At 38.8% G+C, this 18039-nt stretch overlaps 1 protein-coding gene across 1 annotated transcript in view; it reads left to right on the top strand.

The window, feature by feature from the left end:
* The window catches only part of CEP85L (centrosomal protein 85 like), a 105116-nt gene that overhangs the window by 62845 nt on the left and 24232 nt on the right, over positions 1–18039 (top strand). The window contains exon 4 of the mRNA XM_063151072.1: positions 14079–14200. Coding sequence (XP_063007142.1) covers positions 14079–14200 — 122 coding nt within the window. The remainder of the gene's footprint in view (positions 1–14078; positions 14201–18039) is intronic.

Raw genomic sequence — 18039 nt, 5'->3', positions numbered from 1 at the left:
CCTTAAGAGAATTTGGTTTTGTTTGTGAGCTGCTGACACAGTCATAGCTTGGTCTCTATCTTAAAGTGATACCTAAATGTACAAATTAAGGCACTGAAAAAATACTAGGATTTCATCAGAAACATAATACACATCTTCTCTAAATGTCAACTCTAATAAGAATTTTAAGATGGAAAATGTATTTGCCAAATAGCAATAACATAACATAAATAGCAATAACATGTACAAGCTTAGACCCACATGAGTGTTGTAGATGTTGTATTAAAGTTGTTTCTCTAAAAACAAGCTTGTTTAGGAACACTCTCTTGAGAACATTTTTCTAGTTCAGGTTAGTTATATTCACTCATGTAACTCATGGAGGTTTTGGGGGGGTTCTGAGCCAGATGCCAAAGTACTGCTTTATGGGACATGTCAAGTCTGACAAGTACAGACACAATATATGAGCACATCATTGTACTGTTTTCATTCACTCCTGGGTGAACAGGTCCAGACACCCGTGGGTATGAGAAAGGAAAAGCTTTGAAAAGGGAATCTGTGTTGAAGGTTTTGGTCTGCTGCGTTTTGTTCTGGGGAACAAAAATGTGCAGCTGTTGCCTGCTTGACCTTAAATGGAGATGATCTGGGCTTTCTCCAGGGGGATTAGGAATCTACCACTAGAACATGTTTCTTCTCAGAAATTATTTAGAGATCCGGTTGATGGTTGGAATTATGTCTAAAAAGAGACGTGTTGTACTTCAGCATACAAGCTCCTTTATTTAAATAATAATTGTGAGACTTCTATTCACATTGGTAAGAATTTCCTGGATTATTTTTGCCTTTCTTGTGCTAGTTTTCAAAATTCCAGCTGTAGACACTGGCCACCTGTATAATCTGTAAAGAGTTTGAGGTGTCACTGTCTGGTCCACTGATAATCATGATTCTGTATAGAAATGGACTGCGACCCAAGTCCAATTGTTTATAATATACAGGTAAAGAAATTCAGTAGTGGAGTACTGAAGTCAATGAGTTTTTTTATGATGCTGCTGCAGTTTTCTGTCACACTGCAGAAGTGCCTCTGATCTCACCCGGCAGAAGTTCTGTGTTGGAACATTTGGTTTAACAGTAACAAAAAACACACAGAAGGGAGATCTGAATTCTCCCACAAATGTGCATTAATTTGTGTGTATGTGGGACAGAGTAGCCGAGTTTGGTATTGAAGCTGAACTCTAAAATGAGATCTTTCTTTTTTTGTAACCAGTAGTTTTCTGGCCTGATTCTATGATGGGTAATTTCTTGTAGTCATCCAGGTATTAGCAGATGTGGCTTACAGGACCCTTTTTAAGGTTCTCTAAAGAGAAAGCAACTAATGTATCCTTCAGTTGCATTTGTGCTGTGAGCCTAATACATCCTAAAGGAAAATGTGAGTTTTTCCCTCCTTTAAAAGTACAGAAAAATCAGTATTTTCAGTGCTGATGTGAATAGCATTCCAGAATCACACCAAGTCGGGTGACAGCCTAATCGATTGAGAGGTAACTTTTTTAATGCATTTAAGGTTTTTTCTTGAATTTCATAGATTTACGACCATTTGCTTGTATGTTTTACCTCATGCCTCCTTTAATGATTATCTGACTTCAGTGAATCTCACTCACATCCATAGTCTCAAATCTATCTTCTGGACTTATGTGGAGGAAGTTGCCTTTCTGAGGCTGCAGATGTTCCTGCTTTTGTATCGTGAGACTTATGGTCTTTGTTAGCGTTGTAGGAAACAGCTCTGCTGAGAAATCTAGGCTTTGCATCATGTTATTTTCCTCTGGGACAAGATGTATTTATTTTCCTAACCATGGGACAGACGTTAAATTAGTTTGGTCTTCACATTTTTTTCTTTTTTACAAGCAAGATGAAATTACTTTTTGAGGCAGCAGTTTATAAAGCATACCATTGCAAAGTGATTAGGAAAAAGTACAAAATAAATTAATAGAAAACTTGGTCTGAAATATTTCTCTTTTTGGAAAGGGTGAATGCTCTGGTAGTAGTAGTCATCAGATTTGTTACTGACCAAAGGCATTTTTTGAAAGGTCCTCTTGAATGTTTTTGTTTCAGTTGCTGTTACTGGCGCAAACCTTAAACTATTAAAGCAGAACACAGGGTGCAGAAGTGTGTCACGCCTGTTTATTGTCTTTGGTGCTTTGACCCAGTGTTAGAAGAGAAGGGAAACAAGAAGTTTTGCCTGGCTCTTGCTCTGAAAATTGGCTATGTCCTTCCTCTTCCCAAACCCCATTAGGAAACATTTATTTCATGTGGAGACAATACAATTAGCACAGATTTGACCCGGTTTATTTTGCAACAAAATAAAGGCGGTTTATTTTGCAACAAAATATTGACAGCACAGAAAAGCTGTGTTCTTGTAAATACCTGGTGGCTTTCACAGTGATGAAGTTTACCTTTTTACTAGGTTAATGAAGGTCAAATAATTTACTATAGCAGTTATCTTCAGTGATGCAAAGTGTCTTCAAAATAGCAACATGAGACAGGATAGGAAATTCAATTATCTTCATTACAGGGAAGGTTCTTTATTTCTGTGAAAAGCCTGGGAACACTGTATTTTAGTGCTTACTGCTGTCTTCAATTGGTTAAGCTGAACAATGTGCTTTAGGTGGTGTACCGAGATCCTTATACCTAAGAAACTGTGTTGAGTGTCTTTCAGATAAACTGTTCTGGGAAGCACAGAGATTAGTTGTGTTATTTGACATGTTGTGAGTGATGGATGAACAGCGGGACAAAGGCACATGAAGGAGAGATAAAGTTGGAAGACCACGTTTCAGTTGCCAAGTGGTGGTGCTGGATTATCTCCACTTGAAAGCGTAACTGCAGAATCGAGGAGAAATGATTGGGCTTTAGCTTTTGCTGCTACTTATCTTCAGCTGAAAGTTGACCTGGCAGAAATGCATAAATATTGCCCAAATGATGACTGTTTTGGCATCATTTAGAAGTTGAAAGATTCTCTTGTGCAGATTATTGCAGTGATCACACTCAGGTAGTGTGGAGGGGCAGCAGGTAGAGCAGTGGCCTCAATGGGGATCTTGCCTCATGGGGGTCTTCATTCAGATCAACATGGGGATGGCATAAATCAGGCTTTTAAGGAGTTGTCAGGCTAATTTTCACGTGGTCCTACTTTGAGAAGTGGGAGCCAGCAATATCTTTCATTCTCTTGCTTGGTGTTACTTTCCTCTTCCCTCTATTGAGTGTCTAGAAATAAGACTAATTCCCATGGTAAGTGTCAGCTATCTATTGCTCAGTATCTTTGTTTCATGCAATTAATAGTTAAAACAGGGGAAAAACCATTCAGCAAAAAAAGCACCCCAGAAAATTAGGATCCTGAATTTCATTACCTGAAAATTTGAGGTACAAAACTTGATATTTTTCTTTATTCTGTTGCAGAATGTGCCAGATAAAAACATGGCTCTACTTCTTGGTTCAGACCAGCTCTGAGTAGCAAGAAGAGATTTCCTGGTCTTGCGGATAGTTTCTGACTATATATTCTGTTTCAGGCAGCTGCTTTCTCTTGGAAATTCTGTTGTCAGTCACTGGAGCATGCAAGCTTTGTCAAGTGTAGTGTCCAGCCTGTTTTGTCTGTAGCTTCCTCACCACTGAGGTGATGTGGAGAGCTTTTCTCCTGCTTTTATCACTCCATTCTTATAGAAGAAGCTATTTGCTTTTTTCCTCTTTTTGTGGCCTTTATTGAAAATCAATTGGTTCTACGGTTTTGAAATACAGTCCTCTGTATCAATTGGTCAATTGGTTACGTGAGTACTTGGTATAACATTATTATTGACATCTCTGTGAATTAAAAAAGGAAAATAAAAGTAGTTCATTTTGAAACAATAATTTTCCCACCTTCTAAATAAACCTACTTCAATCAACACATGTTTGTCTTTTCTTTAGATAGTCTCATTTGTGTTTGTTAAAACTAGGATTTTGCTTACAAAATGGTTACCACACTAGAGAATCCTCTGTGTTTTGGTGCTCTTTGAAGAGACCAATTTTCTTTGTTCTTGTCTCAGTTTCCTCTCTGTAGAATAAGTCTAGTTTCTTTGTAAGTAACTTGGAGACCTACAAGTGACAAGTACTAATTGCTGGTGATGAAAATTATATTTATTTTTTTAGTGTGAACTTCTGCCTTTTCTGCCTATATAAAGAAGGTGCTAGGGCTCCCCCCAAGTTTATCTTGTAAGGAAGGAAAACACCTTCACACACTGACACGGATGTTTGGATGCACCCTTACATCATACTGCTGCTTTTGCTAGAGACAAGTGTGTTTCAAGTACCCCTCATAAACTCAAGTGGAAAAGGTTCAATCTGGATTGAAGCCAAACAGTTCAAATATCCGTCACTTACTCCACACACAAATTATGTGACTACCTTCCATGGTTGTGTGGTTGCTGCTTTCACACGGCAGGGCAGTGTTAAATTAACAACATTTCTGCTGTTTATCAGTGATGCAGGTGTTTCAGGCTTGGATTTTCAAATGTCTGACTTTTGAGATTCCAGGATTTGCCAGAGGTGCAGATCCTCTATAAATGCATCTAAAATTCACAGTGTCATGCAAATACGTGGTGTCTCCTTGTGAGATAAAAAATTATATGTATAATATTCCTTTTTTTTTTATTTTTCAAAATTCTGGGGCAAGTGACTGAAATGTCTAAGTGATGATACACCATATATGTGATGCTGTACAGGGATGGGGGTAGAATCCCTGCTTGAAGCAGGTTAACCTTCACAGTAGGTCCATGTGCTGTTTTGCTTGGTTTGCTGGCTGAAACAGCTAGTTCTGTCTGGGAAGAATTTCTGGAGTTGAGACAGAAAACATGAGTATGCCTCTAATTTTCCCATTCATGGAAGTTTTTCAAAGTAGTCACCAATAAATGTAGGTTAATACTGTACTCACATTGTGCAGTACTCTGATGGCCACAGATCTTATTAACACTCCGCATGAGACTGTTTCAGTAGAGAACTTGGTTTGGTCTTCCAATCCCCACTAAGGCAGCTTTACTAAATCCCCCCCCTTGCCACTGTTTATAGAATATCCTTGTCTTTTTTTTCCTTGTTTTTTAAATCTATGTTCATGGTAATAAGAACCGGAGAGGAACAAAGGTGTGTGTGAGAGGATTGTTGTTGTTACTGCTAACAGTTTTGGTTTATCAGCCTAAAAGGAAGGGGAAAAGAGTCTAATCATTCCAACATGTGCAGAAGTTGCATGTGCAAAACTTGAAGTGCACATGTTCCAGTAATTTCACTCCCTTTTTTCTGCAAGTGCTCATAGAGAACAGTTCTGGATTACTGTTTTTAAATAAAATGTACTTTCTTGAGTTTGTGGGAATAGTTGGATTTGTTCTAATATAAACATTCTGAATGTTTCTGCTTTATTCTTGTGGGATTTTTTTTTTTTGTTTATTTTAAACTTCAGCTAGTTGTGCTGAGTATGGCTCATGTTTCTTGTGAAGTCCTGAAAAGCTAAAGCAAATGGAGTGCAGGAAAGTAGAGGCTCAGTTTTCTGGTTTAGGGGCCAACACCCTTCACAGAATCTCAACAACTTCCATTTGAAAAATCAAGACCCTGGATAAAGAATTTGCAGGGCATCACTTTTCTCCAGATGTATGCTCCTGCTTCACATTAAATCTACAGTGGCTTCCCTCTCTTTCAATATGTTTGCATGTTTCATTAAGAGAATTTGGTGCTCTGTGCTTATAAGGTTTTTTTAAGTTTTCTTCTCCAATTATTGCCTAAGTATGGGTTGTTGGTCTTTTTTCCTCTAATATTCACCCAAGTTGCACTCTCTTTGTTACCTTCATGTTACAGGAGGACTCTGTGCAAGATTGATGGCCAGCTCTGCTCATCCTTGCAAAGTTTGTGCAGGCTGGCAAAAAATAGCTGCCTTTTTGATTGCTTTCTAAGTCACTTTTTGCATCCACGTTAGCCATGAGCAGGCATAGTAAGTTATCATGAGCAGTCAAGATTGGCATTCAGTAAACTGGTATTTGTTGGAATTAGCAGTGTACATTTAACTTAAAGGTTTTTCTAAACGATCAGAACTTGGTTGAGGATGTCAATTTTACATGTCCTTCATGATTGATTTTTGCCAACTGTTCCTTTTTTCTAATCTACTTCTATCAGTTAGTACTTGTCACTTGTAGTTCTCCAAGTTTCTTACAAAGAAACTAAACTTACTCTTTTCTGTCTTACTTGTACAGTTCATAAGTTTTTGTAGTGAATAACATGCCCTGATTTTGAGCACATAAAACAGTAGTGTTTTTGAATAACTGTAGTAACTTTGCTTTCCAGGACAGAATAAGAAGCAAAAAGAAATCATAATTTACCAGTGAAACTTCAACTAAAAGTTGAAATAAAAAAAAAAAAGTTGTTCTTGTGGAAGCTCCCTTTCATCTCCAGATGTTTAAATTTTTTTTTTTTTTTATAGTAAAGAACATTTGAATTTCAGTGCAGTGGGAAGATAAAATGAACACTTAATAAAACAAGTGCTTCTATACTTAGGAAAGACCCAGTTGTTATCAGTGGAAAATTCCAGGCACTGTTGTTTTTAACGTCATATTAAGTGGCACCTAGAAGTGTTTTGTGTTCATAACATTTGCCAGAATATAAATGGAAAGGATTTACGACAAAAATAATATTGGTGTTGCATGGAGTATGAAGAAATGTTATAAGAACACATAAAAGCAAGCGAAGTGTGGTTGTTCAGGGGAAGATAAGCAGAGGAGGGTGTATCATCATCCCCTGTGCAGTTCCAGGAGTGCTGGTCCCTGTGCAGCTCGGGAACGTAGGGGCTACGGGGACAGAGATGAGGAGTCAGGAAAGGCAGGGAGGACTGCTGGGTGGCTGCAGCCTCTTCTGGGAGACTGCCCTTTACTCTTCCCTAACAGCAGGCATCCCTAGGGATCGTGCAACCTCTTGCCGGAGTTAATCTATTGCTTCTTTGTCCTTGGAGGCTTTTGCACTGTACCATCAGGAATGCTAGAAGGAGCAAAACCTTGCCAGTTAAGCAGTGACCAGAATTCCAGTTCCCTTCCCTTGCAAATTCCCTGCTATATTTCTGCTTTATTCCAGATCCCCTGCTGACTGCAGATTCTGAACACACAGGGATCTCACACATGCAGTCTCTGACTGTAGGCTAGGACTGTGCTGCTGCTCTTGTGTGTGCTGTCATAATTCATAGAGCCAACACAGGGAGGATTATTTTGAAAATAAAGTGCAGGAGGCTTTTGGTTTTATTCTGTTATGCCATCTTCCTGTGCAAGTTCCTTTTCTTGAACATATTGCTTACCTAAACACCAGGTCTTGGCCAGTAACTTAACAATTGCAGCTGCATAATAGGGTTTTTTCAGAAGCTTGGAAAATACTCAGTCTGTACACTGATACTTTGGAAGGGTTTGGCAGTGCCTGTAGTTAAGATAATTCAGCTTGTGGTCATGTTCATACTAATCCAGCACAAAGCTGTGCCACTGCAAAATGTGTTGTCTTGTACACTGCTTTCCCACTTAAGAGTGTGTGCCAGTGCTAGATCTCACGTGGCCCTCAGTGCACTGAATCTGGTAAGAGTCTGACTGAGATGCAAATAACCCTCATGTGTTTGGGATGGGGGAAGAGTGTGGGACTGGGGCTGTCGGGAGGGAGCTGAAAGGTATGAATGTTTGAAGTGGTGAGAAGAGGCAGGAGAACAGGCCCCCTCCCTTTGATAGCAGTGTGCATTTATGCTACATTTAAGTGACCACGTGGTTGCTATCAAAACCCTGTAGCTATGCCATCAGTAAAAAACCTCTGCTTGTGTTTTCTTTAAGATTTTTTTTCCTCCATGGTGAATAGCTACCTGACCTTAGCCTTTGTTTTCTCCCATCTCTTGTTGTATCCCAGCAACCGTGTACTTGCAATGCTTTGCTCTTAATTCATTTGTAAGCTGTTGTGCGAAGGGATCATGTCTTCCTCCCTTGTTGTGATTATCAGACCTGACCTTGATGAAGTTCAGGAGCCTCAGCTGCAGTATAAACAATGTAGGGGAAGAAGTAAATATACAAATACCAGTAAATTGCAGGACTGTCACATTCCTCCCAGGCTTATGAGAGTAAAATCTGTGATGTCTGAATTAAGTGTGTTGCCCTGTGTGCAATGGGGGTTTCATTTGTGAAGCAAGTTTGAACAAATGTGTTAGTAGAAGTGTAATGACTAGAGGGAGTGCTGCCTTTAGGAGGCATGTGAATGCTATTACTGTTTATTCTTCTCCATTTTGAAAGCTTTCCACTTTCTCAAAGTTTATGGTGATAGTGGTGGTGTCTGTAAATAGCATTAGCATTTTAATTTTTTATTGGAAAAGCTTTAAGAAGTCATACAACAGATGTAGCATCCATGCAGCTCAGCTCTGGCTATATACCTTTGAGGTGATCCCTTCTAAAATTAATTCTGGTCCTTGAATTTTTGTTGGTGAGGTTGGTGCCTAACTGATTATTCTGTTCTTGGCATAGTGTAGTCAGTGTGTTGTTAGGCACATGAATGAATTATTTAATCCTAATTCAGAGGAAGTCGTGATGTGTCATCAAGTAAGGACTGGCTTGCCCTTTAATTCCTAAGCTTCATCCAGTGCAGATTCTAAAATCTTAAAATCTGGATCTTCTCTCAGTCGTTTGTGATATGCTTTTGCTGCTTTTCTCCATCTCTTCAGTTGGTTTGATGGACTTTTTTTGTTGTTGTTTGCTCATTTTTGTTTGTTAGTTTTCTCCTGATACTCTTATTCCAGATTGCCATATCTCAATTTCCATTCCATCAACCTTAGTTTACATGGACTCTCAGCCTGGGAAACATGGTATTTGCTGTCTGATTTAATGTATCTTCAACCTTTGTGATACTTAGTTCTTTATCATAAATCATTCTAAGCTTTTTAGCCATCAAGGTTTCTCTTCTTTGGACATGTTTTACTGTTCCAGTGACTTTCTGGTTCCTCACATTGTATTACCAGACATATTCTTGCAACTGGGTTTATGCCAGAGCTGTTTAGAGTCACTGCTTTATCCTTTCCCTCACCCCCTTTTTCTGTAACCTGACATCCCATGTACAGGCAATCCTGAACTTGCATTAAGCTGATTTTCAGGCAGATTAAATTGTCAGTTCCTGTCAAGTGTATTTTCCCAGTTAGTTGTGATCTCTCTTGTATTAACTACTTTGCAGGCTGCATGTCTATATAAAGTATGTGTTTGGGATTTTTTTCCAAACCTTATTGATTTTTATTTTGCTGTTGGCAGTGCTAACCTCTCTACAATACACCTGTATTTTTGAGTACCTCACCATTTGATGGTGTTTCAATGTTGATTTTAATGATATTTTTCACATTAAAGAAATTCCCCAAAGAACAGCACATACCATGGCTGGAATAAAAGTGCAAGGTCATGATTAGATGTTCTTTCCCCCGTGACTGCTGGAAATTTGTGAAAGCATAGGCAAAAAGTGATACAGCCTAGGTGTTGCTGCCAAGAATTGTAGTGATTATATCCTGCTGAGCAGAAACACTATCTTCCCTAAAAGGCAAAGATGGAGCAGAGTAGAGCAGTAGGTGGTGAGGTACAGATACCACAAATTATAAATTCTTGTCTGTAGTCTTTTTTCTGCCCAGCTCAGAGTCTTTTACAGTGCGGAGGATTCATCTTTGTAGCTGTGTTTCTAGTGCATTTCTGCAATGCACAGCCTTTCTGTATAAGTCATTCCTTAAAAGAGGGCCTTATTCCATGGTTGCAGTTTTCTGTGGCTTTTCTTGCCTGACAGCCACCATCCCTGTCACGTTTCACCTGCAAAAGGATGAATGATCTTTTGAGATTGTCTCAATTATGGGAGCTGTTCTGACCTGATATTGATCTTAGGAAGAAATCTGTGTGAGGAGGAAGGGCTGAGTGAATCATTTTTCCTTACCTAGAGTGTGGAGCAGTTACAGAGCTCCTCAGTGGCTTCTGCTCTGCCTGTGCAGATTTAAACCTTTTCCCATCACAGGTCACCCATAGGCAGGAGGCATCTCCATGACAGGAGTCCATTTAGGCTTGCTGATGACAACTCCACCTCTGCTTTCTCCCACGTTATCCATCCAGTGATGTCCCTGAGGCGCAGCCTGAGTGGTCACCCATATTTGTTTCCTCAACTGTCAGTCAGAAAAGGAATCCTTAGCTCCTGCTAGCATTGCTTGTGTTGATTCTTTGCCTTGGATTAGCTGTGGATGCAAGGAATTCTCTTTCTGTTGAGTAATGCCTGTTAAATGCAGCAAGAGAGGAATGATCCCTATGGACAGGAGTTTATGATAGAGTAGGGCAGTGTAAGCAGCTTTCCAGAAGGAATCACTCACCTGGCATAATTCTTGGTGCTCTGCTAGTTGTTAGTAATGGACTGTGAACATTTACAGTTTTGAGTATGGACAGCACTAAATTATTTAAGCTGTGACTTTAATGAAAAAAACTCTTACAAATCGATTGGGGTTTTGGGGGGGGTTGTTTGGTTTTTGGGTTTTTTTTGAGATTAGGTATTGTGTTGACATTTTCAGACTTTACTTCGTGATATAGTAAATGCCATCATCTGACATGATACAGCATGTTACATGTGAAATGATGGGCTACTCTGTGTGCTGAGACCCTGATCTGCTTCAGGCAGAAACTATGGGCACGTTTGAGAAGATCATTTTAATTAGCACAATTTAAAACCCAGCCATATTTGATCTAAGTTATCTAAATGTTGTTACACTCTGTCCACGGAAAAATTGTTTTTCCACTGATAATAAGCATGAAGCTATCAGTCAGCAATGTCTGTTCCAGCAGTAATTATTTGCATCTAGGTTAGTAAGCAAAGATTTCTTATTTTATTTTTTTTCCCCAGCAGCTGAGTTTGCCTCAACAGTGACTTGAAGGTTTGCCAAGCCTCTGTCACAAAGCAAGCTAGTGAGGACCTTTGGATGTCACTGTGCAAAGGATACTGTTCTAACTGAACACATGTTCTCAGGACAAGGCTGATACTCTCAGAAGAGGTGCCAGGTGACAAAAATAGTTGTGTTTTGTAGGACAGATAGAAAAGAATGCTGTGTCTTTCCAGATGGTATTTTGTTTTGTAGTTGTGGACGATTCAAGTTAAGGGCTTGAAGTTGTGGATGGCTTTCTAAATATGACTCCTGGAAGTGTATCTGGTCTCACTATTTGGTTTGATATCCTTAGGAGACCAGATACTCAAATGTAAGCGGGCTGCCTGTGTGTTACCACACAATTCAAAGCAGCTAGAAAGCTTTCTGTAGTAGTCAACACCATGTGCTCATAAATGAGTGAAGTGTCTTGTTATTTTGGGAAGTGCTAAGAAGTATTTTTAGTATATTCTTTTTCTTTTTTTTTTTTTAATTGGTTTAAACACAATATCAGAATCAAACATTTTTGTTTGTTTTCGTTTGTTCAGAGTGAAAAATAGAAGCATACAATTTTAATACAAAGTAATATTTTATTTGGTGCTACGTATGTGTATGTAAGCATGTATATACTCCATAGGACTGGGTATATTCCAAAGTTAAAGTACGTCAGTGAGTAATCTATGGAGGCTTTATGGTTTAAATTTAATATAAACCCCACTAACACCTATTGTTGGCATATCATTCACAGAATATTGCTCTGTTCTTAACTTTGCAAAACACATTGCATTGCTTTTCAGCAGCTACAGTATTTGACTTGTATACTTACTGATTGTACCAAATTTGAAGGGTTTTTTTCCAACTTCTGTTTATTATACCATATTTGAAGGGGTTTTTTCCGACTTCAGTGCAAATTAATGTTTGCAGAGATGCTAGATTGAAATAAAGGGTTTGTATAGAAAAATTCTCTTAAAGAAACCACCAGTGACTTCCAGAATGTCTTCATTCTTAAGATAGATTTGGTATTTAGACAGTATTTAATTTGCTGTCTTTAATTTCTTCATTTTTATAGTTCAATTTTAAAGACAAAATTAATCATGCTCAATAAATTGATTTGGCTTTATAAAGCCATATATTTCCTGTTCATCATGTCAAATGCTTGTGAGTGTTCTCTTGAGTAGAGAAAGAAGTTCTGGCTCTGAGAAGGAAAGATCAAATCCCAGCTGCAATAAGGACTGTGTCTTTTTTTCTCTTTTGATTGTAGTGTAATGGTGTTGAGGTGGATGCAGGAAAGCATTAATCAGCACTATAGTGGGAAAAACAAAGGAAACAAATTCATAACATCAAGTTCAGTGATAGTTCCTGATGTTGTCACTTTGTACTGCATGACATGGCATGGCTCACTGTGAGACTTTACCTGGAATAGGTTTGTGCTGGTGCCTCTCAATTCAGCCAGTCGTATGTGTAACTAATACAGAACAGTATGTGAGAATCCCAAGGTATCCTGTAAGCACCAAAGATGACTTTGATGTGATGTGGTCTGGATGGAGCAACCCAGGCAAAATAAACTTCTAAGCTGTAAAGACTCTACATATGTGTTACTTTCCTGAGTTTTAGATCACTGCCCAAACAAAAAAAAATATTATATCACCAGTTCAGATTTTGTTTTTAATTGGTGTACAGTATTTAATGTGTAGAACTGTTGATGGTTTTTGTGGTCAGTTTTTGTTTTTTGCGGTTTTTTTTTAATTATTCATAACAGATTTTACTATTGAAGCTCTCCAGTTTGTTAAGCAAAATAAATATTCCCTGAAGCAGATAAATTGGACCTGGGGGAATGAGGGGTGAGGTGGGGGCATAACAGTCTTGAAAGATTTTTAGAAATTTTAAGTCCTGTCATCTTACCTGGTTTTAGGTTATGAATTCAAAGGGAATAAATGTGCAGAAACACATCAGTGACCAAGCTAGGGATTGAACTGAAGTAAACTGAATGGGAAGACATACTTTTTAAAGTTACAGAAGCAATTGTAATTGTGGGGAATTGGCTCCTGACTTTAGTACCTCATGGTATTATTGGGGTTTAAGCAATAAATTCTTTCCATTCAGTGTTATAATTCACAGTAAAACTTTGACCAGAAGCATGCAGTGCTTGGCAATTGTTTAACTTATTTTAACTGTTGATCATATGTCTTGGTCTTAATACAGTTTGTTGTAATTTCGGATGAAATTTAAAACATTGTGGTGCTATAAAAGGAAAAAGAGCTTAAAGTACTTTTTTTCCTTCTGCTCTTTTTCAAAAACATAGAAAGACAGCATTGTCCAGGATGCTTCTCAGAAAATAAAGATTTATCGCTTTTCAGTGATTCAAAAAACTGATGAAAGATTAAATGATACTTCATGGCAGCTGATGCTGGGACTCCTCAGCTTGATCTCAGAAGCTCTAGCTTAAACCTTCCCTATGTGAATTCCTGATGCAAATATTTGTAATAAATTTGTAATAAATGCTTTCTTGATTAAATGTCCCACTATTTTTACTTTTCTTCCAAAGCATGATGTTGTTGGTTCATATTTAGCTCAGTTGTTGCCCTCAGTTTGTTGCAAGACATGAAGCCTGGTTTTTGTGAAAATTAATAGAAAGCCTGAAACCTATTACTTGTGAAGGTTGTATTCCCTTACAATTTAGCCAGATTCCCATATTCTGTATTTAAGTGCGCACACATCAAGGGAAATGTCTCTTTCTCTGTAAAGAGAAAACTGTTATGGGCAGGAGTTGAACAGGGCACTGGTGACTGTTACCTGCCATTACCAGCAGGTCTGAGCCTACCCAGCCCTGGCTTTTCAAGCGCTGCAAGGATTGCAGCAGGAGATGATATGAACGCTTTGTGCTCTTCCTCTTGATGAGATAGTTAATTCTAAGTGAGCTTTTCGTTCCAAACTGCTTTCAGAGCTATGAATTGTTTAGTAGAGAAATTATAAAATCAATTACACTGGGCTGAAGTTTGTTTCCAGAAATTTGTTTATAAATCCAGTTGTTTTGTACAAAGCAAATCTGAATTAAACTGAAAAACAGTCCTTAGGTTTCTGTAAGAGGAAACCACTTCGTGAATGCTGTAATATGTGGCACATTATTTACTTTCACTGTTCTGGGGCCTAATCCTACAATTGTTTTTTGCAGGTTTCACCTGGAACATCTCGTTCAAGTTACCCAGCTACCAGCTATCAGGACTCCAGCAACTGGGAATCTCTAATGAAAATTAAAGAAGGGCTGCTAAGACAGAAGGAGTTTGTGATTGATAGGTAAGTACCCAGCTCCTGCTGCGTTATTTAGATTAGATGAAGTAAAAGCTACAGCGTAAAAGCTGGCTTTCAGGAGAGCTACTTAGAAAAGTTGTTAGGTTTCAGTCCAGCCACTATTTGTGCCCAAGTACATAGGAGCTAATCCTGCTCAAAGAGAGGACTGCCAGCTGGCCTAAAGTCTTACACAAAGTTAGAAATGTATTTAGGAGGTTTCATGCCTCTGGAGTGGAAAAGGAACAGTGAGCCCAAGAGCCACTTCTGCTGTCAGGTTCCCCTCTTAGCTTCTTACCAGGCTACAGGTTTGTATAGGACATCTTTCTGCTTGTAAGGGAGTTCCAAGGTGGAAATGGGTCAGCTTCTTTGTGCTGATTTTCTATTCCATCACAAGTACAGAAATGCAATATATTTGAAGCCAGTTGATAAAGCTTTGAGGAGCTGGCCTTTGTAGTAATATTCAGCAGTAAACTCCTCCTATTCCAGTCCTCATACAAATTGCTAAAAAACTAAAAACTAAATCAATAAATCCAGAATCTTTATGTCAATAAATATATAAGCTTGTACTAAAATTCCCATCAATCTGAACAGGCCTTAATAGCAACTCACTGCCCAAACTCACAGTTTCTAGTACCAGGAGGATTATGCTTGTGTAAGATCTGTTCATTCCTCTATTGCAACAGAATGAGGAATTGCAGGGGCTGAAGGTATTTCTGTCCCTTAGCACTCTGGCCAGTAGCTGAGAAGCTGTGGTGGCTTTTCAGCAATCACTGAAGTTGTCATTGGGTTCCCCAGTTGGATCTAGGATGTTAGTGTGTTTACCTGCTGCTGCAGTAAAGATGGCACAGTTAGGAACTGAGGCATGGGCTCACCCTGCCACTCTGCCAGCTCTCCTGAAGAGGTGGTGATCTCCCAAGGGGATAAGAAGTTAAAATGGAAACATCTTTGGCTGTTATTTACATCTCCTCTGTCAGAGCCTTTTGATCAGCTGCTTAAAGGACATCTAAATTACAGTGGGGTTTTTTCAGGCTTGCTATGTCAGTAGTAATGCTGCAGTAGCAAACCTGCAGCCCACCTCCTGGGGCCCAGGCTGTCTGCAGTGTTTGTGAGCACATTGCTCATGATGGCTGGGGTGGTCTTCTGTAGGTGGATAGAATAGCAGCAAATAAAGGTAGTCTAGAAAATAATCTTACCCCTAAGAAGTTGCAGCTAAGCCAATTATTAAGGATTAGGAGCAGGCCTGACTTTACAGGCCACAGCTGTAACCAATAAGAAGAGTGTTATAAAAGAGTGGATTGGTTGGTTCCGGGGAACTGGAGTCAGTTGGCTGCTGTGAGGATAAGGAGGAGTCAGTGCCTAGAGGAGCTGTCCATGAGAACTATCAAGGATTTATGAAACTCTTGTAATAAGGGGACAATATGGAACCCTTGCAATGTAATGACAACAGCCTCTGCTGGGCTTACCATCCTGTGCACTCCACATGAAGGCTTGTTACACACTGGCAGCTGAAAATGCAGTTGGTGTTGCTCTTCTGACGCTGAAAGTGTGTTTACAGTCAAGGAGGTAGTTTCTGAAATGACTGCAACCTGGCTGCCTGCTAATGTTACCTGATACTGTCCACGTGGAGGAAGAAAAGCTATTTCTTGATACCCAGTGATGGTGTGCTGGTTCTTTTTTTGTACAAGTAATTTCTTTTGTGTGACTTTCTGATAATGAATACAGTTCCTTCAGGATTTCTCGCCAGAAGTCTGCTTAGATAATTTCTTTTCATTCAGCTGAAAAGGAAACATATAGTTTGGAAGCTATTGAAATGGAACAGACCACTTAGTGATGTTACATATTCAAGTAGATACTTGGTGTTAAATACTGTAATTTGTAATAATGCAGTGTAACAGAACAGGCTCTTCTTTGAATATTGAATTTCCATTTGAGCAAAATATTTGTCTAAAAGGTATTTTTAAATGAAATAAAAACATCAGTGGATTTGTGTTTTCAAGATTAATACAAATTGATGTTGCATATTTACAAAGTTTTAACAACAGATTGTTCAGGGTTTTTTTAAAGAAGAGATAGTGCTTTCTGTGATACATAAAAATACTTTTGGTTTCCCTCATGAGGAAAATGGTACATATCTGCTGTGCAAAAACCTTGAAATAGAACTCCATGAAGAAGCACTAGTGTTACATTTCTTATTAGATGGGGTGTTAATAAGGCTTAAGTGTGAAAACTACCCTTCTTCAAGGCACAAAGCAGCACTACATGAAAATGTGGTGTTACCTTCATTTAGCACGTGGGAGCACTGGGCCTTCTTGCACTGAGCTTAGAATGGTATTTGGGAGTAAACCTAAGTATTCTAACTCTTGGTCTTCCTGAGCTTAATTTAAACTTCTTTTCAGAGTCTGAATTTCTTTGGGAGTAGTGACCTAAAATAAAAAACATAAAGTTTGCTAAAGTGTAGTTAATTCAACATGGCGGTAGCTAAACTGCAGAATAAAATTTATGTTTTGGGCAAATGGAGAAGAAAGTAATTTGTTGAATGAGGTTAGGTAGGAGGTGTTTGCTGAGAGGACTCTTTGTATATGTGGTTTTCACAGAGTTATAAAAGATGCAGTTTCCTTAAGTTGTATGCTGAATTCACAATCTGGTAGTTGAGAGGACAGGAGCTCAGAAGAGCTGTGCGAACCTCCTGCTGCCTGGTAGCCAGAGGAGTGGGAGAGCAGCTGGCACGGTGCCCCAGACCCAGCTGTTTGCTGCTGGCAAGTGCAAGGAACAGCTGGATGGAAAGAGGCACACCAACAATGCCTCCCTCCTGCCCTTGTCACCAGCCTCCCTTTCATCCACAGGGTCATTAACCCCTTTTTTTTTTAAGGTTAAACACTCTTTTGTTGGGAATTGTACTGGTCCCACTTATGGAGGAAGTTGAGAAGATTAGCATCACACACCTTGTTCTTGATAGCAGTGCTTATTAAATCTGTTGATATGTAGGAAATGGATACTCTGTACAGAGTAGTATCTTTAGACAGTTGTACCTTGGTCTTGTTAAAAAAGGGAGAAACAGCAGAAGGAAAGGGAAACATGCTGCCTGCTTTCCTTATTTCCACATAAAAATAAAAAGGCAAAAAAATCACCCCTTCTAGATTAGATTATTAAATTTCCTTCTTTTGCATTGGAAATCTACCAGATAGGAATAGTAGCAAGTAAGTTTCTAATACTAATAAAATCAAGTACCTTGATTTTCAATCTCTATGCTGTGTTGAACAGGTTTAGTAATAGATAAACTAAATTGATGTATTTTGTGTAGTCTATTTAGCATTAATTTGAGTAGTACACAGCATAAATGAATGGGTTGAAAAGTGGTTTTGGTTTGCTTTTTAAAACTGCTCTAGGGGTCACTGCTAAGTTAATAAGTAGAAACCAGAAATGCTTTTTAAGTCTACTCTTAAGAAAATGAGGGGAAGACTACTTTCAGAAGCAAAAACGTGGTGCAGGAAAGCAGGCCTGCTCTGTGTGTGCATACCAGAACACAGTGGCACTTCTTTAAGGTGTGTCTCATGATTTTTCCACACAAGAACTGTTGTGGAATGAGGCCATGAATGAGGACTTAAGGATTTAGTCTGTAAGAGGAAATTTCCTGCTGCCACACTTATTACTGTAATGTCTGTCACCTGCTGTACAAAATAATTGGATTATATCATTGCCTTATTTCTCTAGCAGCTTAGTGTGTAACACTGTATTATATTTAGCACCAGAGGGAGCCAGCAGTGTTTGCATTGGTTTAGAAAATCACAGCATCGCATTTTAATTCTACACATTGCTCCTCTGTTCAGTACATTAACACCACTGAA

The sequence above is a fragment of the Melospiza melodia genome, chromosome 3 (assembly GCF_035770615.1).
Source record: "Melospiza melodia melodia isolate bMelMel2 chromosome 3, bMelMel2.pri, whole genome shotgun sequence".
Lineage (NCBI taxonomy): Eukaryota > Metazoa > Chordata > Aves > Passeriformes > Passerellidae > Melospiza > Melospiza melodia.
This window is presented reverse-complemented; position numbering and strand designations above follow the sequence as displayed.